The sequence below is a fragment of the Ptiloglossa arizonensis genome, chromosome 9 (assembly GCF_051014685.1).
Source record: "Ptiloglossa arizonensis isolate GNS036 chromosome 9, iyPtiAriz1_principal, whole genome shotgun sequence".
Taxonomy (NCBI): Eukaryota; Metazoa; Arthropoda; class Insecta; order Hymenoptera; family Colletidae; genus Ptiloglossa; species Ptiloglossa arizonensis.
This window is the reverse complement of record NC_135056.1, coordinates 1972291-1998590: the sequence shown is the minus strand read 5'-3', so window position 1 is coordinate 1998590 and position 26300 is coordinate 1972291. Positions and strand designations below refer to the sequence as shown.

The 26300-nt window shown below is 49.2% G+C and overlaps 3 protein-coding genes across 3 annotated transcripts; all 3 read left to right on the top strand.

Moving 5' to 3' along the window:
* Positions 1–3560: 3560 nt before the first annotated feature.
* On the top strand, positions 3561–6141 carry LOC143151439 (uncharacterized). The gene is made up of 3 exons (XM_076320539.1): positions 3561–4358; positions 4401–4815; positions 5156–6141. Exons 1-3 carry the CDS (start codon positions 3561–3563, stop codon positions 6139–6141), a joined length of 2199 nt encoding a protein of 732 aa, XP_076176654.1.
* Positions 6142–7156: 1015 nt separating this feature from the next.
* LOC143151438 (uncharacterized) lies at positions 7157–10314 on the top strand. Its single transcript, XM_076320538.1, has 7 exons — positions 7157–7220; positions 7276–7387; positions 7715–8391; positions 8588–8817; positions 8880–9629; positions 9700–9931; positions 10127–10314. Exons 1-7 carry the CDS (start codon positions 7157–7159, stop codon positions 10312–10314), a joined length of 2253 nt encoding a protein of 750 aa, XP_076176653.1.
* A 7951-nt stretch (positions 10315–18265) lies between these two features.
* Positions 18266–18754, top strand: LOC143151437 (uncharacterized). Its single transcript, XM_076320536.1, has one exon. It carries the CDS (start codon positions 18266–18268, stop codon positions 18752–18754), a length of 489 nt encoding a protein of 162 aa, XP_076176651.1.
* The last annotated feature ends 7546 nt before the right edge of the window (positions 18755–26300 follow it).

Genomic DNA, 26300 nt, shown 5'->3' with positions numbered 1-26300 from the left:
GGATGGTTGAGAATCGTTCGAGACGATCGGGGAGTAACACTATGATTTTTATGAAATATTGCACAATTATGTATTGGGCCAACCTAAGAATATTATCGTATTTGATTACGATTGGACTTCTTTTGTTCTTTAAGGCAGAAACCACCCCTTTTACTTAAGCTGTCCTGTTTGTACATATATATGTATGTACTGTACATATATATGTGTGGCGGCGCTACCCACGCTTGCCACTAGAGGGAAACTTACCACTAACCGTTTCCCGCAAGTTCCCGTACCTGCTCCGATCGGTATATATACGATCCCATACCGATCTTCCAATGTCCCGGCGTATAAGGCAGGGAACACGGAACATATTTTTTGGAATAAATAACGAGGAAATGGTCACGGAACGCGAAGCAAAGTTAACACTTGGTGGTCAAGATCACATTGTTGCGACACGCAAAAATCGGCGCAGTCCGTCGAGCCCTACCGTTTTATGGCGAGATTAGTGCGAGTGCCGAGCATGTCATCGGCGCACGTGCTATCCACCGTCAACTAACTACCCTCCCTGGGTTCTTGGAAGGCTGCTAAGCAGCTGCAGATAATTAAGGCGACTTTCGCCGTTTTATGATTTTTAGTAATCTTGACTTCCAAGAACCCACGTTTTAAACTAACAATCCCACTCCTGGGATCCCTCTCCTGCAACTCCGCTGTCCACCTCCAAATTTCCTCGATCAATCACATCCTGAACTGAGTGCATAAAACGGAGGGTTGAGACGCGGAAAAATCACTTACACTTGATACTTGGACTTACACACTTACACACTTACAGACTTGAACTACAACTTTGCCACAAGTCACACTTGAACTACAACTTTGCCAACAGTCACACTTGAACTACAATTGTGCCAACAAGTTACAATCACAATCTTTGCCAACACTGTATTAAATATATTATTGTTAAACCACATCGACAATAGTGCATTTAAAAATCTCCAACCATCTGATACCTTTAACGAGCTGTCGAGAAGTGCGGACGACGAGAAGCTCCAACATCAACACCTCCCGTCGTCCAAAGCGCTACATTTTTGGTCCTTCGAGCCGGATATCAGCGTTGGAAAAACATTCCATCCTGAATCCAACCAACTCCACGGAACAACGGACGAGAGTCGTCATCCTGCTACTCGACCTCGTCACACCGACAGCCACCGAATCCAGTAACTTCGAAGCCAAGGAGCTGAGCTGCGACAACAGGATACCAAAGAGCTGAACGGACGCAACAGCAGCCGGACATCGGTACCAAGCAGCTCACTGGATAAGCAGCGACCAGAAGTCGCAGAAGTCCAGAAACCAACCTCGAAGACGGCGGAACGGTAACGTACACTCAGAGACTTCGATCAAGTTTCATTCCGTCCTCCTCCGTTTTCCTCTTTTTCGACGTAAATACATTATTATGGCTCCGTCCGTAGAATCGCGTAATCGTGTTTTAAACTCACAACGCGCTGCCTTAAAAAATGAGGTAGCCGCCTTTAAGCAATTTCTTGACGGCTGCGACCCCACCGTCCAAGAAGACGAAATTGAAATACGCTTGGCCGATCTGACAAACGAATTCGCGTCATTCGGGAAGTCCCAATCCGATCTGGACTCAACAGACGAAATGGGAGACTCACGTAGGAAGCTAATCGACATTAAAAATTCGTATTTTTCGTGCCTCGCCTTCGCGCAAAGGCTACTAAAATCAGTACAAACCGTCATCGCGCAGCAATCACAACGCGAACGCTTCGCGAATACGACACCCACCAGCGCAGAGGTCCTTGAAGGCGATACAAACCTGCCTAAGCTCAACCTGCCGCAATTCAGCGGACGGTACGAGGAATGGTCAGGTTTCGCCGACCAATTCAGGTCCGCGGTGCACAACAGCGCGCGTTTGAGCGATTGCCGCAAGCTGATGTATCTGCGATCGTGTTTGCGCGGTGAAGCGTCCGGTTTGATCGAATCTTTGGAGATTTCGGCCGCGAATTACCAAACGGCGTGGAATCTCTTGGAGGAGTATTACAACAAGCCTGCGGTAATCGTGAACAACCACGTGCGCGCCCTGTTCGAGCTGCCAAGTATGGCCAAGGTTACGCACAGCAACCTGCGACCGTTTTTGACGACGCTAGAATCACACTACCGCGCCTTGAAAACTATTCAACAGCCATCAGCTGATACGCTTCTGATATTCTTATGCCTTTCGCGACTCGATCAAGAGACAAACTTAAAGTGGCGGGAGCACACTCGCGAAAACACGTTCCCGAGCCTGGACGAATTGTGAAAGTTCTTTCGCGATCGCTGTCACGACTTGGAGCCGTCGAACACCGCATTCGCCGCGCACCGCGCGGATGTTCACAACCGCGCTCTGCCTATTACTCCCACGCCGCGACCCGCGCGACCCATGCAGCCCAGGGTTCATGAAACGCGAGTCCATACAACTCCACAGATTTCCTGCCCCATGTGCCGGGCACCCCATTCTATTTACACGTGTGACAATTTTAAGGAGGCTACCGTAGCTCAACGCGCGATGGTAGTAGCGGAGGCGCGACTCTGCCTGAACTGCTTGAAGCGAGGACACGTTACAACCGCGTGCACTGTGTGCAATTGTCGGGTGTGCAACAAAAAGCATCACACGTTGTTGCACACAGACGCGCCTGAGGACTTACGCCCCTCAAACAGTCGCGTGAACGTTACTTGCTTGAGCAGCAACACGGACAGCCGAGCCATACTGTCCACCGCGATCATCAACGTCATCAATAAGAATGGGGAATCGCAACCGTGCCGAATAATGTTGGACTCATGCGCGCAATCACACTTCCTCACCCATCGGTTCGCGAAACGTTTAAATTTGCAACTGAACGAAACGCAAATTCCGGTAACCGGAATGAACCGGATGAAATCACAGATTAAGCACTACACAAAGGCTCGCATCCAGTGGCGCGTCACCAACTTCGCCGCCGACGTGACATTTTTATTAGCCGAGGAAATCGCCGCGCCGCTTCCAGATGTCCAAATTAATCGTGGCAAGTTAGAGCTGCCAAAGAATATACCGTTAGCCGACCCTGAATTCCACAAGCCGTCGGAAATCGACGGTTTATTAGGGGCACAACTTTTCTGGCACCTTTGGGCGTAGGGCAAATCAGGTTAGCTCAGCCCACCGTCATGCTTAGGAAAACTTTATTAGGGTGGCTCGTAGTCGGCGAAAGCGCCAGTCGAAACAGAGCAAGAACGACAAGATGCAATTTGACGTTAAGCGCATTGGACCAGCAATTGGCCAAATTCTGGCAGCTGGAGGAAAGCCCGCAGGCGTGAATACTATCCGAAGAGGAGCAGGCTTGCGCGGGTTATTACCTGAAACATACGCGGCGCGAACCACCATCGGGGCGATACATTGTAAAATTGCCATTCAAAGTCGAGCCCAAGCGATTGGGTGAGTCTTACGAGAGAGCTGTGAAACGACTCCTGTCTTTGGAGAGGTCACTGCAGCGCAGCCCAGTTATCCGCGAATATTACTAACTTTCATGCGCGAATACGAATCCTTGGGACACATGACTAAACTCGAAATGTGCTCCAAGAATGACGGTTATTATCTTCCGCACCACTCGGTGCAGAAGGATAGCAGCTTGACTACCAGGACACGAGTCGTGTTCGACGCGTCCGCGAAATTGTCTACGAACGTATCGCTAAACGACATTCTGATGATCGGCCCCACCCTCCAGGGGGATCTTTTCTCCACACTCACCAAATTTAGAACGCATCGATATGCGTTGACCGCCGACATAGCGAAGATGTATCGGCAGGTCAAGGTGGCGCCAGAAGATCGTCGCTATCAGAAGGTGCTGTGGCGTGAGAGTCCGAACCAGCCGATATCCACGTACGCGTTAAATACCGTAATATATGGCACAGCATCAACCGCTTACCTAGCGATCAGGTCCCTGCATCAATTGGCGGACGATGCAGGCGCCCAGTTCCCCGCCGCGGCCAATTTGCTAAAATCCGACTTTTACGTCGACGATCTTTTGACAGGAGCGGATACGCTAGCGGAAGCCACGCTGATTCGCGATCAGCTCATCCAGCTGACGAGTCAGGGCGGCTTCGAATTGAGGCAGTGGGCTTCGAACGACCCGAGCCTTACGCAATCAGTCGAGTCCAGTAGCGAAGATCAGTTCATGACTATAGCGCCGGACGAATTCACAAAAACCCTGGGGTTGAGATGGGATCGGGTGCTCGATACCTTCGGTTACACGGTGAGGGATCACGAACCGCGTCAGCATGTAACCAAGCGCGGTATACTATCCCGCGTGGCCCAGCTTTTCGACCCGTTGGGCTTACTGGGCCCCATCATCGTTAGGGCAAAACTCATAATGCAAGAGTTGTGAAAATTAAAGATCAGCTGGGACGAAACTCTTCCGGAGACGTTACACACTGAATGGAGACGATTCGAATCTCAGTTGAACATCATTGCAACCGTATCCATACCCCGTAGAATCATCTGCAGCCAACAAATCGAGCTGGAGCTGCACGGGTTTTGCGACGCCAGTGAACGAGCGTACGGGGCCTGTTTATACATGAGGTCCAAGGACGTCTCCGGGCATTATTCCTCCCAGTTGATCTGCTCTAAAAGCCGAGTCGTTGCCGCGTTTAGAACTATGCGCGGCAGTTCTGTTAGTCAAACTTTTCAACGCCACGATAAAGTCACTCAAATCGCCGCCGGCGCGAAAGATATTCTGGACCGACTCAATGATCGTCCTGCACTGGATAAGGACTCCGCCGCATGCGTTGAAGGTTTTCGTCGCGAACCGAGTAAGCGACATACAGTCAGTGCACGAAGCACAATGGCGCCACGTGCCCACCCTAGACAACCCGGCCGACTGCCTATCCCGGGGGGTAGAACCACGCGAATTCAACCCCAATAACTCATGGTTGTGCGGTCCTCAATGGCTGCGGCAGTCCGAGGACGGATGGCCATGCAGCGCGCTTCTACCTGTCGAGGTACCGGAGCGACGGGCCGTGGTATCGCTTACCACGCCACTCGCGCCCACCTCGTTTATTGACAAGTTTTCGTCACTTGAGCGACTAGAGCGCGCTGTTGCCCGCTGTCTCAGATTCTGCCGCAATCTAAACAACAAACAAACTTGTTCAGACCCCTTAAACGTAGACGAAGTACGTGTCGCCCGCCAACGAATCTTAAGGTTCGTGCAGTCGTCAGAATTCGCTAAAGACATCAGTCTGCTTTCCAAGGAGTGCAGCTACAACGGCAAGTTGCGTACGTTGAATCCCTTCATTGACGATGACGGCATCCTACGCGTGGGGGGTCGCATTACACACGCGAACACCGCACACGATAAAAGACACCCTGTGATACTGCCGGCCAAGCATCACCTAACGACCCTGATTATCAGGCAAGAACATCTGCGCCATTATCATACGGGAGTCGCAGGAACGCTGAACGCGGTTCGTCAAATGTACTGGCCAATTAATGGCACGCGGGCAGTCAAAACTTATCTTCGTACGTGCGTGTCATGCAACCGGGCGCATCCGAAAGCTTTCGATTACCAAATGGGGAACCTACCCAAGGATCGCGTCACTCCAAGTTGTCCATTTTTGAAAACGAGAATAGATTATTGCGGGCCGTTTCTCATTAAGGAAAAACGGCTACGAAATACCAAGACAATAAAGCCCTACGTCGCGGTCTTCGTGTGTTTCGCCACAAAAGCGGTACACCTCGAATTGGTCGGCGACCTCACGACCAGCGCGTTTCTCGCGGCGCTCAAACGATTCTTCGCGAGACGGGGTAGATCGTCCGACATCTACTCCGACAATGCGAAGAACTTCGTGGGCGCAAATCGGGAATTGCGCGACGTGCACGAATCCTTCAAGACCTCTATCGCGGACCGCTGCACGCAGCACTATGCGCTAAGCCACAACGTTGTTTGGCACTTCATTCCTCCGCGCGCACCCAACTTCGGGAGATTATGGGAGGCGGCCGTCAAGGCAGTAAAACGACATTTAATTCGCGCTTACGGCAGGACGTTGTTAACATACGAAGCCATGATAACGTATCTTGCCGAAGTCGAAGCATATTGGAGGAATATGATTACGATATACAATACAAGAAAGGATGCTTAAATAGTAATGCCGATGCACTTAGCCGTAACCCAGTTTTAATAACTCAAGAAAATAAGAAGCTGTAGCGGACCTCTCCGGATAGTTTCGGCGAAGTATAGCTATGCGTCGAAAACGTAATTTGACGCGCGACAATCGCGCGGAGGACACGGCGCCATGTAACATAAACAGGCGAACTAGCTTATCGTTGCCGGCGGAGGCCTGCACTTGACTAGATGAGTTAACGCTGTCCGAAAGAAGGCGATCGTGAGAATCGGCTTCGAGGACAGCAGAGCGGCGGTCGAAGGACAGTAAGCAGAGGTCGCCCGTATAATAAAGAACGAAGGCAGATTCTTTCCGTCCGCCGAACTATTCACTCGACTTTGACTCGCTTTGCGTCAATTATTTAATACCTACCTACCGTACAATCCCCAAACTGGTGACCCCGACGTGATCGGTAGTAGAAGGGGATACCGTAGGTTGTGTTATTTTTGTGATAAGTGCAAGTGGCGTGATTGCGCGTTATGGAAGATCTGCTAGCAAAAGGGGCGGCTGCCGAAGATTCCGCTGAAGCGCGAGGTGCTACGAATGTGGCAGTGGCAGCTCCATTGAAGATTCCCACGTTCTGGCCACAAAAAGTCGCGTTGTGGTTTAGACATTGATTGTCTACCAGCTTCCCGGGCGCCGAATGCGCAAGCTGTGTCGTACCAAGGCTTTCGCCTAAACCGAACGGTGTTGTGGCTAGCTTGCAACCCCTGCCAACGGTCACGCACGTAGATGTTTTGTGCGGCGGGACTTGGAAAAACCCCTCCTTCACCGCTCAAGGATCATCAGGAGAGTAGACTGTCCCGCTAGGGAAGTGATCTACTTGGCCGTCTCGCCAGTGATTCTATGCGGGCACAGTAATCACCGGCGAGACGTATCCAGCGGGGGCCACGAGGAGGCGAGATCACTAGCTCGAAGCTCAGTCTCGTACGGGCTCGCGGATCTTTGAGCGAGTGTTTGACGTCGGGTGCCGTAGCACCCGGTGTCGCCCGTCATGGCACACTTCTTCCTGATGGAAGCAGTGCCCGTGATACCGTGTACGGGTGCTGGTCTCTGCTGTAAAGAGGCTGGTGTTATGTCTTATTTCTATTGTTTTGTTTTATGGCGTTGTAGTTACCTGGTCTCTCGGGATCCCATTGCTCTGGTTGCGAAAGTGTGCAGTAGGTGATATGTGTCCTTACGCGTCAGTTCCGGCAGTGTGCAGGGCCATTGGATGTTGGCCCGGGTAACGTTTTCTCTCAGAGTGTTTCGTTCCTCGTCGTGGTTGGGGTAGTTGAAGATGATGTGTTTTATTGTGTCTCTTTGACCACAGCTGCATATATCGTCGTCGGAGATGCCGAGTTTGTGTAGTTTTTCCTTTATCTTACCGTGCCCGGTCAGGAGTTGCATGGTATAGAAGTTTGGCTGTATCCACGTTGCCTTTATTCTTTCCTGTACGTCGTCGAAGAACTCGAATGTACTTCTTCCTTTAGTTGTGTGTTTCCAATTTGTCTGCCATGTGTCAATGGTTTGTGCTTTTATTTGTGCCTTTATTTGCTTGATTGTGGTTTAGACAGGTGGAAGCCCAGTTCACCATCGGACGTATCACCAAGGATGATACGAAATTCGGGTACGTGGTGGCTCAGTTGGATGGCAAATACGCGGAGGAGGTTGAGGACATAATTTGTAATCCTCCGGATGGCAATAAATACGAAGCCATTAAAAGGGAGTTGATCAAGCGACTGTCGGACTCGGACACTACGCGGGTGCGAAAATTATTGGAGACGGAGGAAATCGGCGACCGGACACCGACGCAGTTTTGGCGACACCTGCGAAAGCTGGCAGGCTCATCGGTCAGCGACGATTTCCTAACGGAAATTTGGAAGAATCGTCTCCCAGTAAAGACGCAACTGGTACTGGCGGCGACATCCGATAAGGATGGAACAAAGTTAGCTGAAATAGCGGACCGGGTACACGAAATACCAGTGGAAAGAGGAAGGATTGCTTCGGTTTCTCATCCTTCGGACATGGATCTGTTGAGGGAGGAACTGAGACAGATGCGTTTGCAGTTAAATGCAGTAACGAACAGTGCGCGTCAACAATGGCGATCGCCTCGACGCGAACGGTTCAGAAGACGATCTTCGAGCAGAAACCCTTCGCAAGGTGCTAGTGGTAAACGTGAATTGTGCTGGTATCATGACAGGTTCGCTGAGAAAGCTACAAAATGTATCCCCCCGTGCAAATGGGCAGGTAAGAGGTCGGAAAACAAGTAGGACCGTCGCACGTGAACGCGGCCGATACCAACGGTCCCAAAATGGCCGTATTTTCGTCACCGACAGATACACCAAAATGAAATTGTTGGTGGATACGGGGGCGGATGTATGCGTTTTTCCACGATCACGCGTGAAAGGACGTCTAAGTAAAGGTGAATTCGAACTTTACGCAGCGAATGGCACACGTATCGCGACTTACGGCACAACGGTGATAAGTTTAAACTTGTCGTTACGGCGTGAGTTTACGTGGCGCTTTATTGTCGCGGATGTGGACGCGCCGATCATTGGTATGGACTTTTTGGTACATTACAACTTACTAGTGGATCCGAGAAATAAGCGGTTGCTCGATGCGACGACCAAATTGTTCATAGTTGGACGACGGGTTACGGACAAGGTGGCGTCGGTAAAGACAATTAACGATTCGGTGTATCATCGGCTGCTCGCCGAATACCCGGACCTCACCAGGCCACCTGTTTTCCGCATGAAAACGGTGAAACACGACATCGTGCACCATATCCTGAACCCAGACGCCTTGCTCCGGACAGACATCAGGCAGCCAAGGCCGAATTCGAATTGATGCTTCGTCAAGGAATCATTCGACCCTCCAAGAGCCCGTGGGCCACGCCGCTACATCTGGTAAATAAGAAGGATGGCAAATCCATGCGACCATGTGGCGACTATCGAGCCCTTAACGACCGTACCGTAGCCGACAGGTATTCACTTCCGCATATCGAGGATTTCGCACAAAAATTAGCCGGTAAAAACGTATTCTCAAAGGTAGATCTTGTACGCGCGTACAATCAAATTCCCGTTGCACCACAGGATTGCGAGAAAACCGCTATAACTACCCCGTTCGGGTTATTTGAATTTGTTTTTATGCCGTTCGGGCTGCGAAATGCCGCGCAGACGTGTCAACGTTTCGTAGATAGCGTAATTCGTGGTTTAGATTTCGCGTACGCGTACATCGATGACTTTCTTATAGCGTCGGAGAACGAGGTCGAACATAAGGAACATCTTAGACTACTCTTTAATCGTTTGAATCGATACGGCATTGTCATAAACGCTGCGAAATGTACTTTTGGAGTTAGCGAAATTGAATTTTTGGGATATACGGTTAGCCGAGACGGTGTTAAACCGTTAGCAGAGCGTGTGGAAGCCATTAGAAATTTCGCCAAACCAATAACTGTTAAGCTTTTAAGAAAATTCCTAGGAATGGTCAATTTTTATCGTCGTTTTGTACCCAGCGCCGCAAATTTAATGAAAGCCCTAAACGATCTTTTAAAAGGTTCAAAGAAAGGTAATATACCTGTGCCGTGGACAGGCGGCGGAGGAGGCTTTTGTCAATATCAAGGAGGCCCTTGAAAATGCTACGACACTTGCGCACCCTATTTCAGGTGCATGCATTAATGTTACGGTCGATGCGTCTGATTACACAATTGGTGCCGTTTTGCAACAGTTGGTCGATGGTGTTTGGCAACCATTGTCTTTTTATACGAAAGCTCTTTCTGCGGGCCAGTGTAAGTATAGCACTTATGATCGTGAGCTGTTAGCGATTTATATAGCCATCAAAAAATTTAGACACTACGTGGAAGGACGAGATTTCGTGATTTATACCGACCATAAGCCGCTCACTTTCGCATTTAAACAGAAACTAGAGAAATGTTCTCCTCGTTAATTTCGACATTTAGATTACATAGGTCAATTTTCCACAGACATTAGACACATTAAAGGCATCGAAAATACGGTGGCGGATGTATTATCACGAGTCGAATCTATTTCCTCGCCCCCAGATTACAAAACGATTGAACAGTCACAAGAGAAAGATGAGGAGCTTAAACGGACGTTAGCCTCTAATACGGGTGCGCTTCACTTGAAGAAGGTCCATTTTCCTGGGGGTTGAACGATATAAAGACCCGTCGAAGACCCCGAGGGTCACTCTTCTCTAAGTCATGTCTAAGTGCTAAGTACGTCCGTGAAATTCTTGTCAGTCGGTCTATTTCAATAAAACCTCAGTAAAGTGTCAAGGGATCGTTGAATTCTACACGAGTGTTCCTTCAACCCTTCCCTCCTGCATAACAGTACGCAGATAAGGCAGTATCGCTGGCCATGTGACATAGGCAATAGCCCCACCAGGTCGATGTGAACGTGTTCAAACCTGCCGGAGGGTGTTTTGAAATTCCCGACGGGGCTTGACACGTGCCTGCTTATTTTTGCGCGTTGGCACTTGAAGTAGCTGCGAGACCACTCGTGGCAATCTTTTCCTATTGACAGCCACACGAATCGTTGCTTGACCAGTTTTACTGTGGTCTTTACCCCGGGATGCGATAATCCGTGTATCGCGGCAAAGGCCTGACGCCGGAACGGCCATGTGACAAAAGGTCGGGCGGTTCCTGTCAACAAGTCGGCCATGATAATCGCGTTGTCTACTATCAAATTTATCCGTTCTAACTGTAGCAAAATATCAGATGCCGTGAGGAACTTTCTCAGTTCCGAGTCGATTTCCTGCGATTTCGCCAACTCGCTGTAATTCAGTGGTTACATCACGCACTCGACTCGCGATAGAGCGTTTGCTAACTCGTTGTTTTTGCCGCGGATATGCTGGACGAGTTACCTTTTAACTTTGGGCCCTTTAACCCTTTCTCTACGAGCGTCGCCTATAGGCGACATCCGCGCGACGACCTGTGTGTACGAGTGTCGCCTATAGACGACATCCGTGCGACGACTTGTGTGTACGAGTGTCGCCTATAGACGACGTCAGTTTGATACCACTTGACCATGAGCGCCGCGATGTTTTTATCTTTAGACATACTGCACATCGATGGCATTTGTCTCATTCTCTGGTTGATTCGTATTTGTTTAAAACAAGTGAAATATTAGCATGTAATTTTGTTGGAGCAATCGGGCAAGAATCACGTTCCAGTCTCGTTCAAGCTGTCAGTGGCTAATATTCAACCGTCCTGAAGTAATCCAAGTATAGGTATATTTTGAAACCGAAATATATATATTTGAAAATATATATATCTGTACGTCGAAACAAGTTTTTTCTTTATTCTATTCGAGAATAAACTGTTTATATTGTACAAAAGTACAATACAAGTTCCTTGAATCATTAAAAGAAATTGGATAGCAGCTGTTAGCTAAGTTTCTAAGGTATGCAACATTTATTTGAAAATTTTACTTGGGGCTTTGTTTAGTTTATTTTATAAGATCTTTTGTACCTCCCTTATTAGAATGGCACAAAGACGGTCGAAAAGAATTAGATCCTGTAATGGCTTAATTGATTCAAACAGTGACTCAGATAATGAAAATGAAATTAATGTAATACCACACAGAAATAGAAGAGCTATATGTAGTACTTCCGAATCAGAAGCAGAAGAGATGGAAGCCCATGACAGTAATTGTGAAGTATGGACGTCGAACACATTCGTCCCCAAAATACATAATTTTACGGTAGCGAATTCAGGAATTAAAAGAAATATTAATAGATCTGAGAAAATCTTAGATTATTTTCAACTTTTTGTTTCTGAAGAGCTCGTAGAGTTAATTGTAAGGGAATCTAATCAATATTGGTCTCGAAAGAATAATAATAACGTAAATATGTCAGATGGAACAGTATTAGCCGAATTATATTGTTTCTTTGCTATGACATTATTGATGACCCGCAACAAGAAGTTATCATTAGCAGAATACTGGAGTAAAGATAAACTTCTGTGTAGCGATATTTTTGGAGAAATAATGACGAGAGACCGTTATTTTAAATTACTACAAATACTACATTTCACCGATGATGTTGACCAAACTAATGATCGTTTATACAAAATACGAAACGTCGTTGAAATATTACGGAAAGCATTTAATGAATCATTTCAGCCTTATCAACGGCTATACATTGACGAAAGTCTGCTTCTGTATAAAGGACGGCTTTCTTTTAAGCAATACATACCATCAAAGAGAAACAGATTTGGTATAAAATCGTTTATTCTGGCGGATTGTGAGACAAGATTCATGCAAGATTTAATTGTGTATGCCGGATCATCTACCATGGTGGATACTGAAAATCGAGACATCGGAAAATCTGGAGCAATAGTGGAAACCCTTATGAATCCGCATCTGGGAAAGGGCCATACCCTTTATGTAGATAATTGGTATGCGAGTCCCGCTTTATTTAAGTTTTTACATAATAATGGCACAAATGCATGCGGGACTGTAATGAAAAGGAGAAAGGGAATGCCCAAAATTGACAAACGATTGAAAAGGGGAGAGGCTGTATTTAGATTATCCGATAATTTATTAGTTTTAAAGTGGATGGATAAGAGAGAGGTGTACATGCTTTCTACAATGCATACAGCAGAATTTAAGACGGTAATCAGGCACGGAGGAGAAAGAGTTATCCAGAAACCTGTATGCGTGTTAGACTATAATAATTCAATGGGTGCAGTGGATAAAGCTGATATGGTCATAAGCACTGTGAACTCGACCCGGAAATTTTTGAAGTGGTAACGGAAATTCTTCTTTCATTTGATAGACATTTGCATCTGGAACGCTTATTGTCTGTACAAGCATAAGATGAGACGACCAATATCTATGGCAAAATTTCAATTTCAATTAATTAGGGAAATACTAGGTGTAGAGGCTTGCAGCTGCGTTTTATGGCGGGTCCGTGCTTCGAGTTTGTTAGAGCAATTGTCCACATGGCTACGGCAAGGGCCTGTCACCGAGGGTCAGTTTATTTGTTGTTCGACTCGAGGCACGGAGCAAGTGATGGCTATTTCCCGTCATAAAACACTGCAAGCACTTGGACAGGGACCCTCTGCACAGCCTGGCACGCGAGGCCCTAGCGCGGCTTGTTGCGTCATTCGAGATGCTGGAAAATTCCAGCCCAGGCCTGCAGGGGTTTGGACACCCTGTCTACGTCGCGACGCTCCCACCTAAGCCCCATAGCGATGGGCATGTCTTAGATTCGGCGGGACTAGGACTCGTCGTAATTGGTCAGGCATTCGTCGCCACCCACCCTTAATTTAAGGGAGTAGGGCGAACCGAGGCGACGTTTGCACTGACCCGAGAAATCTTAGATCAGTGTACAGAATACCACCAAAACAATAGAGCCAAGGGTCTACGGCTAGGCTGTACAGAGTACAGCCAAGGGTCTACAGCCAGAGTGTACAGAGTACAGCCAAGAGTATACAGCTAAGAGACCACGGCTAGAGTTTGGCCTGAACGCACGGATTGATGTGTGAAGCTTCCTGCGTTAGTTCCCATAAAGAACTTGCACTCCTCGAGGGAATTACCAGCAATCCCTCGAGCTTCAACAGAATCTTGGACCTTCGAGAAAGTTCGGCAGCCGGCTTGTGCATCCAGTGAGGCGCCGTGTGTGAGGACAACGCTCAACACCCCCCTGGACGTGATAGCAGCAAGCGGCGGAGACCTCGAAGGCGGCATTACAACCTACATTGGTCCAGCCATCGGACTACGATCAACAACAGTTAGTCCTTCCAACGGGAAGGTGGTCCTTCGAGTAATCTATAGTCGGCACCATCGTGCAAACACACTCAATGCTCGAAAGATCTTCGAGATCTACCACGAGCAGCTACACTAGGGAAGTACCATCATAGTAGAAATCATCAACATCGAGCGTCGAATAATCATCCACTGAGATTAATAGAACGACATTTTCCGTCGGCTTATAAATCGGTAGGGAAAAAACCAAGGAGAAGGTGTGTTGTTTGCCATGCGAACGACAGAAGACGCGAAACTGCGTATGAATCTAAAAATTGTAATGTGGGATTGTGTGTTGACCCTTGTTTCAAGATTTATCACACTGAATTAAATTATTGAAAATTTTAATTTGATATTGTAAAGTGTAATTTTGAATTCTTAAATATATTTTTATTGATATAATAATTGGAAAATCTTAAAATATGTTGTTGTGTAACACTTAAAGAATCGTACGATCCGGAGAATGACAAGTCTGCACAGAAAGATATGCGTCCGAACACCAGTTTACCTAAGTACAACATGCATACTTTCCGGCGCAGTGGTCCGTTCAGTGGCGCTACTTCGGCGGCACGCGGGCCCGTACAGCGGTGAAGCTCCTACGGAAGACACTGCCGTAGCGAAAGGGTTAAAAGACGTGTGGCGGCCCGTGCTCGAGCACGCCGTCAGACCGTCGCCACTTGATATATACAAATGCAGCAACGAAGCTGGCGGCGGTCATGTCAATCGTCGCCTGGCGATAAACCGGGCCCTAAAGAATTGTCGGAAAAAGAAGGGACGGCGACGAGCCCCGGGGCGATCAGTCTACGACCGATCTTCGACCCGACCGACACGACCACGCGATACAACCGGCTCCGCAATAAAGACCAACTAACAAAAAGAACTAGTGTACTTTTCTTTCTCCCGAATACCCACATAATTGGTGATCCCGACGTGAGTGATCGTGAAAGAATTGGTGTGTGAATTGGGAGAAGGTCAGCGGCAGCAATGACGGATCTTCCTCAAGCGGACGTCACGGTAGCACGCGTCGCGATTCGCGTCCCGCCGTTTTGGGAAAAGAACCCAGAGACATGGTTCCGGCAGCTGGAGTCACAATTCGTGCTGGCTGGAATCACTCAGGATTCCACCAAGTACCACTATGTCAGCGCGCATCTGGAGAACCAGTACGCCGACCTGGTGAACGATATTATCAGCGACCCGCCAAAACAAAATATGGACGGGACATTAAAAGCGGAACTGATCCGACGCCTCTCGGATACCAGAGAGCAAAAGATCCGTACGCTCCTGGAGCACGACCGGAAGCCGTCGACTTTCCTGCGCCGATTACAAAACCTCGCGGGCGACACGGTGTCGAACGAGTTCTTGAGGACACTGTGGCTGGGGCGCTTCCTCGGAGTATCCAATCGGTGTTGGTAATGCAGAAGAAAGAAAGCTTGTTCGAGCTCGCTTCTCTCGCCGACGCCGTGGCAGAGGTGACACCGGGTCCACAGGTCACCGCCGCGTCGACCGCACCCGACGGGATCCACGCGGAGCTGGCCGAGCTGCGCCGTGAGATCGCAGCCCTCCGCGTCAGCAGAGACGATTACCGCCGCTCGCGCCCGCCGTCGCGGGACGCCCGACGGATCCGTTCAAGGTCGCGCGACTATAGTGCCTCGCCTCCCCCCGATGACGGCCGGTGCTGGTACCATTGGACGTTCGGTGCCGCAGCGAGAAAATGCCGCCAGCCGTGCAATTATGTGGCGGAAAACAATCGGGCCGGTCGTTAATGGCGGCAAGCGATCGTTTGCCGACTACAAGCCGCTTGTTCGTGACGGATCGAGTGACCAGAACAATTTTTATGGTGGACACCGGATCGGACTTGTGCGTGTTTCCGCGGTCACGCGCGAAGGGGGTGCACGAAAAGACGACGTACGAGCTATACGCGGCGAACGGGTCGACGATCCGGACCTACGGTTACGTCACGTTCCGTTTAAACCTGGGACTGAGACGGGATTTCACGTGGCGATTCGTCATTGCCGATGTTACAACCCCGATTTCTTAAGCTTTTTCAACCTTCTCGTCGACCTGCGAGCGAAAAAACTGGTGGACGCGTTAACCACGTTATCGACGGTTGGACGCATGCTCGAAAATCGCGCGGGAAGCGTAAAAGCGATATCCCGGGAATCTAGATTCCATACGATCCTTGCCGAGTTCCCGGACGTCACGCGACCATCAGGAGGACACCGCACGACGAGACACGAGACGTGCCACTACATCAGGACCACACCAGGTCCACCAGTGTCTTGTAAACCGCGACGCCTCGCTCCCGACAAACTGCGAATCGCCAAAGCGGAGTTCGAGGCCATGGTGAGGAACGGAACAGCGCGCCGTTCCGAAAGTTGCTGGTCGTCGGCCCTGCACCTGGTCCCGAAGAAAAACGACGAATGGCGACCGTGCGGAGACTACCGGGCGTTGAACGCAAGAACAATCCCGGATAAATACCCGGTGCCTCACGTCGAGGATTTTGCGCAATGTCTGGCCGGCAAGACGTTGTTCTCGACGATAGATTTAGTGCGGGCGTATAACCAAATCTCAGTGAACCCGGACGATATCCCTAAAACTGCCATCACTACACCTTTCGGGCTGTTCGAGTTCCCTTGGATGTCGTTCGGTCTACGAAACGCGGCCCAGACATTCCAGCGCTTTATGGACGAGGTGTTACGCGGATTCGATTGGTGTTACGTTTATATCGATGACATTCTCGTGACATCGAGCTCGGTCGAAGGGCACGAACATCATTTACGCGAACTTTTCAGACGATTGAACGAGTACGGAGTGCTTGTGAATTGCGCGAAGTGCGTTTTGGCGCGCCGGAAGTGACGTTCCTGGGATACGCGGTGAACGCGAACGGCATTCGACCGTTGCCGCAAAAAGTCGAAGCAATTCGAACTTTCCCACGCCCAGAGACAGTTAAAGAACTGCGACAATTCCTGGGTATGCTAAACTTCTATCGGCATTTCGTGCCTGCCGCCGCAGAGATTCAGGCTCCCCTAAATGCAGCCCTTCAGAGTAACGTCAAGGGCCGGACCCCCGTCGACTGGTCGCCGGACAGAATCGAAGCGTTCGAACGGTGTAAGGACAGCGTCGCGCGGGCGGCATTGCTCGCGCACCCCGACGTCTCGTTGCCTTTGGCACTCTTCACAGATGCTTCCGATTTCACGGTGGGAGCTGCGTTGCAGCAGCGATCGGGCGACGGATGGCAACCATTAGGTTTCTTTACGAAAAAACTAACGCAGGCCGAACGGAAGTACAGTCCGTATGACCGGGAACTTCTGGCGGTGTATAAAGCCGTCAGGTACTTTCGACATATGGTGGAAGGCCGCGTATTCACAATCTTTACCAACCATAAACCGATCACTTTCGCGTTCGCGCAAAAACCGGAGAAACATACCCCTCGACAGTTTCGCTATTTAGACCTTATCGGACAATTTACAACCGACATCCGGCACGTGTCCGGGAAAGACAACGTCGTGGCCGACGCCTTGTCACGGGCCGCGCAAATTTCCCAGGCCCTCGACTATGCGAAACTCGCCGACTCCCAATAGTGAGACGAGGAGTTACGGGTGTTGCTACAATCAAACACGTCACTCGCGCTGAAGCGAGTTGCGCTTCCCGACGGAAGTTCGGCGGTGTACTGCGACACCACGAACCCCTCATTGCGACCATTCGTGACGAGGGAGTTTCGAAAATGCGCCTTCGATTCCATCCACGATCTCGCGCATCCCGGGGCGAAAGCGACCGCGCGGCTAGTAGCACAGCGTTTTGTGTGGCCAGGTATCCAGAAGGATTGTAGAACCTGGGCACAGGCGTGCGTGCCGTGCCAACAAGCGAAGACCAGTAGGCACGTGTCTACACTGTCGGGTAGATTTGATACGTCGTCGGAGCGTTTTGAGCACATCCACGTAGACATTATCGGGCCGTTGCCGATGTCAAGGGGGTACCGATATTGCGTAACGTGCGTCGATCGTTACGCACGCTGGCCGGAAGCGTTCCCCGTCGAAGATATTACCGCCGAGACGGTAGCGCATGCGTTACTCGCGGGTTGGATCGCCCGGTTTGGCGTACCCCATCGAGTCACAACCGATCAGGGCCGACAATTCGAATCCGCCTTATTCGAACAATTGTCGCTCCTGATCGGGACGAAACATCTACGTACAACTGCGTATCATCCAGCAGCGAACGGCATGGTGAAACGATTCCACCGCCAGCTGAAATCGGCAATCGTGTGCCACGCGGACAGCTGGGCCTTGGCGTTACCGGTCGTCCTTTTAGGCATCCGAGCCGCCTAGAAGGACGACATCAAAGCGACTCCTGCCGAAATGCTGTACGGCGAGCCGATTCGCCTGCCGGGCGAATTATTGATAGAGCGGCGAACTGCGAACGACAATGAAGAAGCGTACGTCGCGAAACTACGCGAGCATTTCCGTGGATTGCGCCCGACGCCTGTAACGCGCCACGGAAACAAAAAGCTGTTCGTCTTCAAGGACCTCACCACAACGACGCACGTGTTCGTGAGGCACGGCGGCCTCAAAGGCGCCCTGCAACCGGCGTACGACGGCCCTTACGAGGTAGTCGAGCGACACCTGAAGCATTTCAACATCCGTGTTAAGGATCGGGTGGTTCCAGTGTCGTTAGACCGACTCAAACCAGCCTACCTGCTACAGGACGACAGGCAGGACGCAACCAGCAAACCCCCACCGCGGAAGGTCGACAACGACACCGCGGAATCCCGTACGAACGAGCAGGTCAAACGCACGACGAAATCGGGTAGACGCGTGTCGTTTCCCGACCGCTACGTTGCGGGCTAACCGATAAGCGTAAGCGTACCCTTATTTTCACCAAGGGGGCTGATGTGGCGGCCCGTGCTCGAGCACGCCGTCAGACCGTCACCACTTGATATATACAAATGCAGCAACGAAGCTGGCGGCGGTCATGTCAATCGTCGCCTGGCGATAAACCGGGCCCTAAAGAATTGTCGGAGGGTGTCTCCCGCGGTGGTTCTGATCGACCCTACATCCATGGCGGCGAAGCACAGGAGGGAAGCCATGTCGACCGACATAGTCTGTGACTGGAATCCTTTGGTGAGTGACGCCACCATGCATCCGAGTTGGCCCACCTGTGCCGAGGGGTGCAAGACCCACAACGGGGAGCATAATAAGTGCGAAAACTCCACCAGTAGTTTAAACTGGTACCGCGGGGGTCTGGCGCAGCCCACAGAGGAGGAGAAATTCCCCACTGTAGCCGACCATGGGTTGGACTCGCGGGGGCAGTGGTATAGCCTATATCGCGGGCTAGAGGTAATACCTCGATGGGTGAGCTGCATTATCAGCTCGGGTACCGACCTGCAGAGCCGGTAGAGATTTAGAAAGGTCTCGCCTACACCAAAAGGGATGACTGGAGCTTGCACTCTGGCGTCAAATTGATAGTCTATGTGGAGCAACTTCACGTCGACGCGCTGATTGATCGTATTTCAATCCTACGCCCATGGGGGCCGTGTTTGTTGAGCCCTCGCGGCAGGCACAGTCACGTAAAACACAACTAGACGAATCCATGGCGGCGACTCTTCCCCTGGAGGTCAGCGACGTTACTTAGTCTAGCAGCCTTTTGTTCTTTAGGTCCACCAGTAACCCAAAGTGATTTAGGAAGTCGGACCCGATGATAGGTTTATCGACGTCAGCGACGACGAATTTTCATGCGTAGGCACGGCGGAGTCCGAGGTCCAATCGGAATGTCCTAATGCCGTAGGTGCATATGGTGGAGCCATTTGCCGCGAAGAATTCGTACGCAGTTTTTACAACTGACCCTTTTACCCGTGTGCGAGGATACACGCACAGGTCTGAACCTGTATCTACTAGGTACTCTTTCTTGATAGACCCGTCATACACAAAAAGGCGGCTCGTCCTGGGGGCATCATTGCTTACCACATTCAATGACGTGTCGCCCGTTTTCTGATGAGTAGCTGCATGGTTGCCTGCATTTGTAGGATCTGCTCCTGAAGTCGCTATGGTACCAGCAGTACCCGTTCTTTGAAACTCGCCGATCTGGGCTGTTGCTCTTCGATCTTGAGCGGTAACGAGTCCTTCTGTCGCGTCGATTTTCCGGACGCGATTGCGGGCTACGTCATTCCGCGGCTGCTACCTGTAGTTCCTCTAATTTCTTGAGTATCACCTCCGTTGCCGTATCTTTCACCACACTCGCCACATCTGTAAGGTGCGTTTGCGCTGGGTTCTCCTGTATTCGGTCAACGATTTCCGCCAACTCCGTTAGCTGGAGGTTCGGCCGCGCGATGACATCAGCACTGGTCATTGCAGATAGTCGTCTTGACCACAGCGCCCGCAGGAAATCCTCGGAGACCATCGTATCTGCTAGATTTTTCCATATAGTAATACGGTATCGTAATAATGCCGACATCTGCCCTCAGATGTCTTTCACACTTTCGCAATCACTCACACTGGAGTCACTATCACTGAGGTCGTCAACCCACGGTTTCATGGAATCTGCCGCTGTCGACGTCTGCTGAGGACCTTCGCATCCTCCCACCTTGCGTACTAGATAACGATCGTTCCGCAATGTCTTAGTTATCTGGTACGGCCCAAGGTACTTCGGGAAAAACTTCAATCCGGGCCCGAACTGCGTTCTGCGGATAGCCACTAAGTCGTCCTCTGCGTAGCCCCTCGCTTTCTTCCACTTTACGTCATAGTTTCTTTTCGACGCTTGCTGCACCTTCTGTATGTTCTCCTTTACCCGCCGCCTCAACTCGTCCCGGTCCTCGCTGAACATGGCTATCCATTCTTTCTCAATTGTTTCCCTGATCGTTGGGTCGTCCTTGAACCTCACGTGTGTTCCGAGCAGCAATTGGGATGGCGGCATACCTGTGCTCCGACATGGCGTAGCGTTTAGGTAGCGCTGAGCCAGCTCTAGGTACCTGTACTATTCGTGCGGCTTCGGCGCAGACAACTTTGTCAACAAGGGAATAAGGGTGCGGTTAATCCGCTCTACCTGTCTATTGGCCCTTGGAATGCCGGTCGTCGTCAGTATGTGTTGTATATTTTCTTCCTTACAGTAGTCCTCGAACTTGTGGGACATAAAGGCCGTACCGCGATCTGAAATGATCCTCCTCGGGTTTCCAAATACGACTGATTGCTTTTTTAACCAACTCAGAACTTCGGCTGCATTTGTCGTCTTCGTGGCGTAAAGCCACACGAATTTCGTGAAAGCGTCTACAACGGCAAAGATGTACTTGTAATTCTTCTTTGTAGATGGTATCGGCCCCAAGTGGTCGATGTGGTAGGTGCACAGCGGTAGGTATCCCTTGTCGATAGAATTTAAAAACCCTTTTTGCTTGCCCTGTTTCCTTTCGGCCAGTATACAATTGACGCAATTTCGAATGACTTTTTCTATCCGTCCCCGCATGCCCAGGAACCAATAATCCCTTTTTTCGAGCGCTTCCGTTTCGTTTACCGAGAAGTGCCCCTCTTCGTGAGCACAGCGAACCACTGCCAACCGTATCAGCTTAAGAACGACGATCAGCATGTGCCCGCTAGCCTCTCTAAACAACAAGCCGTTCTTCACACAGTAATCGCTTGTTTTACCTTGGCGCACCAATTCGGCGATGTTCTGCAGTCGACGTCCTTTTGCTGCGCTGCGAGTAGTCGTGCGGTCACACTTTCCTCACTTTCGTTCACATACATGCAGACCGGTAACGCGTTACGACTTAACGCATCCACATGCTTTATACTTTTACCAGGGCGATGTTCGATACTATATTGGTATTCCTCCAGGAGGAGAGCCCATCTAGCCACTCGCACGCAAAGGTCTCTTTTCTGCATGGTCATAGAAAATGCCTGACAGTCAATGATGATTTTAAAAGGCATTCCCAATAAATAAACCCGAAATTTTCTTAACGCTATAATTATCGCTAAGACCTCGAGTTCGTATCTAGTGTACTTCTCCTGTGGACTCGTCTTTCCGCTCGCGTAATATACTGGATGCAGCGCACCGTCTTCGTCATTGCGCTGCATCAGTATCGCACCAAATCCATACATGCATGCATCCGTGTGCAATTCCGTCTCAGCGCCTACCTTATAAATTTTGAGCACAGACCCATTCGATAACATTATTTTCAAATGTTCAAACGCCTATCTCTCTTTTGTACCAAATTCGAATTTAACGTTCGTCCTTAATAAATTCGTTAATGGTCTCGCTATAATTGCGTATTAGTTTATAAATTTCCTAAAGTAGCCGGTTAAGTCCAGAAAACTTTGAACGGCTTTCACGTTCGCCGGTTTTGAAAATTTCGTAATGGCATCGGTTTTGTGTTTCGACGGACGCACGCTACCGTTTTCGACTATGTGCCCCAGGTACTCGACCCTTGACTGCATAAACTGGCATTTATCTCAGTTGATGGATAGCCCGAATTTACTGGCGGTATCCAGCACACTCTCGAGATTTTCCAACCCACTCGTGCAATCCGTAGACGGAACTATTAAGTCGTCCATGTAAACCAATACACGCTTGCCGGCTATTAATTCTTTAAATATACAATTTACGAACTTTTGAAACACTGAGGGGGAAATGCACAGACCAAAGGGGACCTTTAAAAACTCGTACTGGGAGTCGGGAATTATAAAAGCAGTAGTTTTCCTACTGTTTTCGTCTACGTCTACGTGGAAAAATCCGTTCCGCAAATCTAGCGTACTAAAAACTTTCGCCCCTTGCAGTAAGTCTAGCTGATCTTCTATAAGCGGAAGTGGGTAACGATCTCTTATAATTTTTTTTATTGAGGAGCCTGAAGTCGACGCACATTCTGGTTTGACCATTTTTCTTTTTTATTAACACAATAGGACTCGCGTATTCCGATAGCGATGGTTGGATTATTCCCTCGGACAGCCATTCCTCAACCTGAGCGTTCACTTCCTCCTTCTCGGATTGTGATAACCTTCTAGCCCTTTGATAAACCGGTTCGTCGTCCCTTAAAATCAATTTCATCTTTATATCTACTTCACGCTCTTGTATTGGACTGTAACCGCTAATCAGATTCTTTATAGTATCTCTACATGCAACGTCCCCGATATACAAAACATCTATTTCATTAACCTCGTGCTCGGTATCTATTCGAAAAATTTCCGGTACATCGGAATTAGAGGAAGTATTTTTCTCGGGTTTTGTAATTGATAGTTTTCCGGTCTTTATGATAACATCTACTGTGTTTATGAAATCTACACCGATGATCATTCCCTGCTGCATCAACCCCGACGGAATCACGTGTACTGTTATCGGATACAAATTATCATCTATCGCGATCTCTGTGTCGAATTCGCCCAACGTCTTATTCATATCGGAACCCACCCCACGGAATAGCACCTCTTTGTTCCGCAGACGCGGTGCACCTATTCTCGCGTATTCATCGGCGCGCATCAGCGACAAGTCGCTTCCTGAATCGATTAATGCCACTAAGTCATGCTTTCCTATTTTTACCTCTTTATGATGCTTTCCTGGGGAGAACTGTGCAACACTACGAACTTTCTTTTCCACATTCAGCTTTTGTGGGCACTTCGACGCAACGTGCCCGTGCTCATTGCACTTGAAACATTTCACCCCTTTGCCCTTCATTGGACAATTCGCACTCACATGATTCGGCAATCCACAATTAAAATATCGCTTCTTCTCCGCATTAACAACACGCACCGGCTTCTGCACTTTATCCTCCATGCACCTCGTCTTCACCCTCCTGTTGGTCTTCATCTCCTCGTAGACTACGAATTTCTTCTTCAGCTCTCCAATGCTCCTGGCTCCATACAGCACGACTTTGTTATACTCTTCGTCTTGAATTCCGTCGATTATGTATCGTATCACAGCATCAGTCTCCACGTCTGCTTGAGAGGCTATGTCGAGCATCTGATAGATGTATTCTTGATACGATTCGTCATTACGTCTTTTCCTTTGTGTCAACTTCTGATGTGTTCGGTAGCTACTGGTTTTGCAACCAAATTCCGATTTCAAAGCGTTCTTCAAACACTTCCAGCTTCGGCCACATTTCTCATAATTAACAAACAGCTTTGCCGAACCTCGTAAAAGTCTTTTGGCATATATTATCATTTGAATGTCAGTCCATTCACACATATCGGCAGTTTCCTCAAAATCGCTGATCCAAAGTTTAATGCTTCGTTTGTCGTCCCCGCTGAACGTTGTCATCGACTCTTCAACATCTTTAAAACTGGGTACATATTTTACCTGTCTCCTCCTTCCGCGTGTACTACGTCCTGATCTTCCATTATCACCGTCGTCATCGTCGTCAACGTCTTCTTCAACTCGGTCCACATCATCTTCTTCATCGTCCTCGTCACAATCACTCATATCTTCGTTTCCACTTTCTTCTTCTAGCGTCAAGGCAGCTTTCAAGCGTCGTCGTAATTCGTCTTTATTTCCAGTGATTCTCAATTTTCGTCTTTTCAATTCTGTTCGAAGTTCTACCAACTTCATTTTAGCAACTTCAGAATTGTCACACATATTTTCACCACTGACACTTTTTCGTCGTGTCTTGCAGCTCATCCTTGTAACTCTCGTCGTTTCACCTTCACACTGAACTACGTCTAAACTATTCTGCATAACGGCACCTGTCTGATTCATCCCGGACGAGCCCTCAAAATTATTGTTTTTCTCTCTTCGAATCACTTGAGAAGAGATCTTTGAGTGATTGATCCCCGTACGAACCCCCAAATAACTATTGTAATCGTGCGTGGTTTATGGATATACATATATATAAATACATATATATATATATATATGTAGGGACGAGTTTTGCGCGAGCGAATTGCCTGAAGTTTTTTTCGATTGAGCGAGCGACTGTTTCGGTAAATCGATAGGTCATTGAAACCCTGTGCGAAAGACAAAAGAGTTGTTGTATTGTAACCAGCGACCGATACGGACGTGAGTCGACCGGTATCGAGTAAAAGTTTTAAAAGAGTTTTCGAGAAAACGTGTGTGTGTTCCGCGGTGCGAGCGGGTTTTTGACTTTTCTTTTTGCACGCGTCGTGACCTTGCGCAGACCCTATATTTCCATCTGTAATCTACAGGGAATATATTATTATAATAGAGGAATAGGCATATTTTCCTATACATATATTTCACTCTACAAATTTTTGGGGGCTCGTCCGGGATTGCGTGAGGCATCACGAGATTTCGCGACGAAAAAAGGGAAAAAGAGACTATAAAAGTGGTTTTTGTGTGTTTCGGGAACATTCGGCGGTCGTTTGCGAGTGTGTCAGGGGCGGCCGAAAAAAAAAAAAAGAAAGAGTAGTGCGCACGTCGTAAAGAAAGAAAGCGATGAAAGATTTGAATAAATATACGGTCGCGTCGTTAAAAGAACTCTTAGCGGCACACGGTCTATTGACAATGGGCACGAAAGCCAAACTCATGGCGCGAGTGCAAGAAGCCGATCCAGAGGGAACGTGGCTGATAGATGAGTGTACCGATGCAGGGGGTGACGTTGGAGCCTCGTATGCGGGTGGTGCAGCGAGTACATTATCAGCAACGAGTCAACAACAACGTGAAATCGAACTGTGTAGAAGGGAGAAGCAGTTAGCCGAGCAGGAGTTAGCAGTAGCGCGTCTCGAGATCGACACCATGCGAAGGATGCTTGATCTTGAGGCTACAGCGAGAAGAAATCCGCAATGGCGGGCGACGCGCGGCAGTGCGTACCATCGAAGAACTGATGTCCGTGACAGCGTGCAAACTACCCCAGCAAACAACGACGATGACAACCTTTCGATGCAGCGACGACCACCGAAAGTCAACGTGACGACGATTGCTGATTTACTCGGCGAGTTTGATGGAAAATCAGGCAGCTTTGAGACGTGGGAAAGACAAATTAGATTGCTTAAAACCACATACCAACTCGATGACGACTTCGCACGCGTACTTATGGGAATGCGGCCAAAGGGCAAGGCGCTCGAGTGGTTGCATTCTAAACCGGAGTACATCACGACGGCGTTTGACGAACTTCTTGGCGAATTGCGAGCGACTTTCCATCGTCGACAGAGCCGGTTAGCATCGAGGAGGAAGTTCGAACAGCGCATATGGAAACGAGGTGAGACGTTCCATGAATACTATCATGAAAAAATAATTTTGGCTAATGGAATACCAATCCATCATGATGAGGTACTCGAATATCTAATCGACGGGATACCTGACGAGACGTTGCGCAATCAGGCGCGCATCCAACGCCTATCATCGACGGAGGAGCTGTTAGAAGCCTTCGAGGTGACTCTTCGCGACCAAAGAACTAACATACCAGCGACAGCGAGACGTGAGGGCCAGGCCAGCGCCTACAACAGGGAATCGCGCCCGGATGCA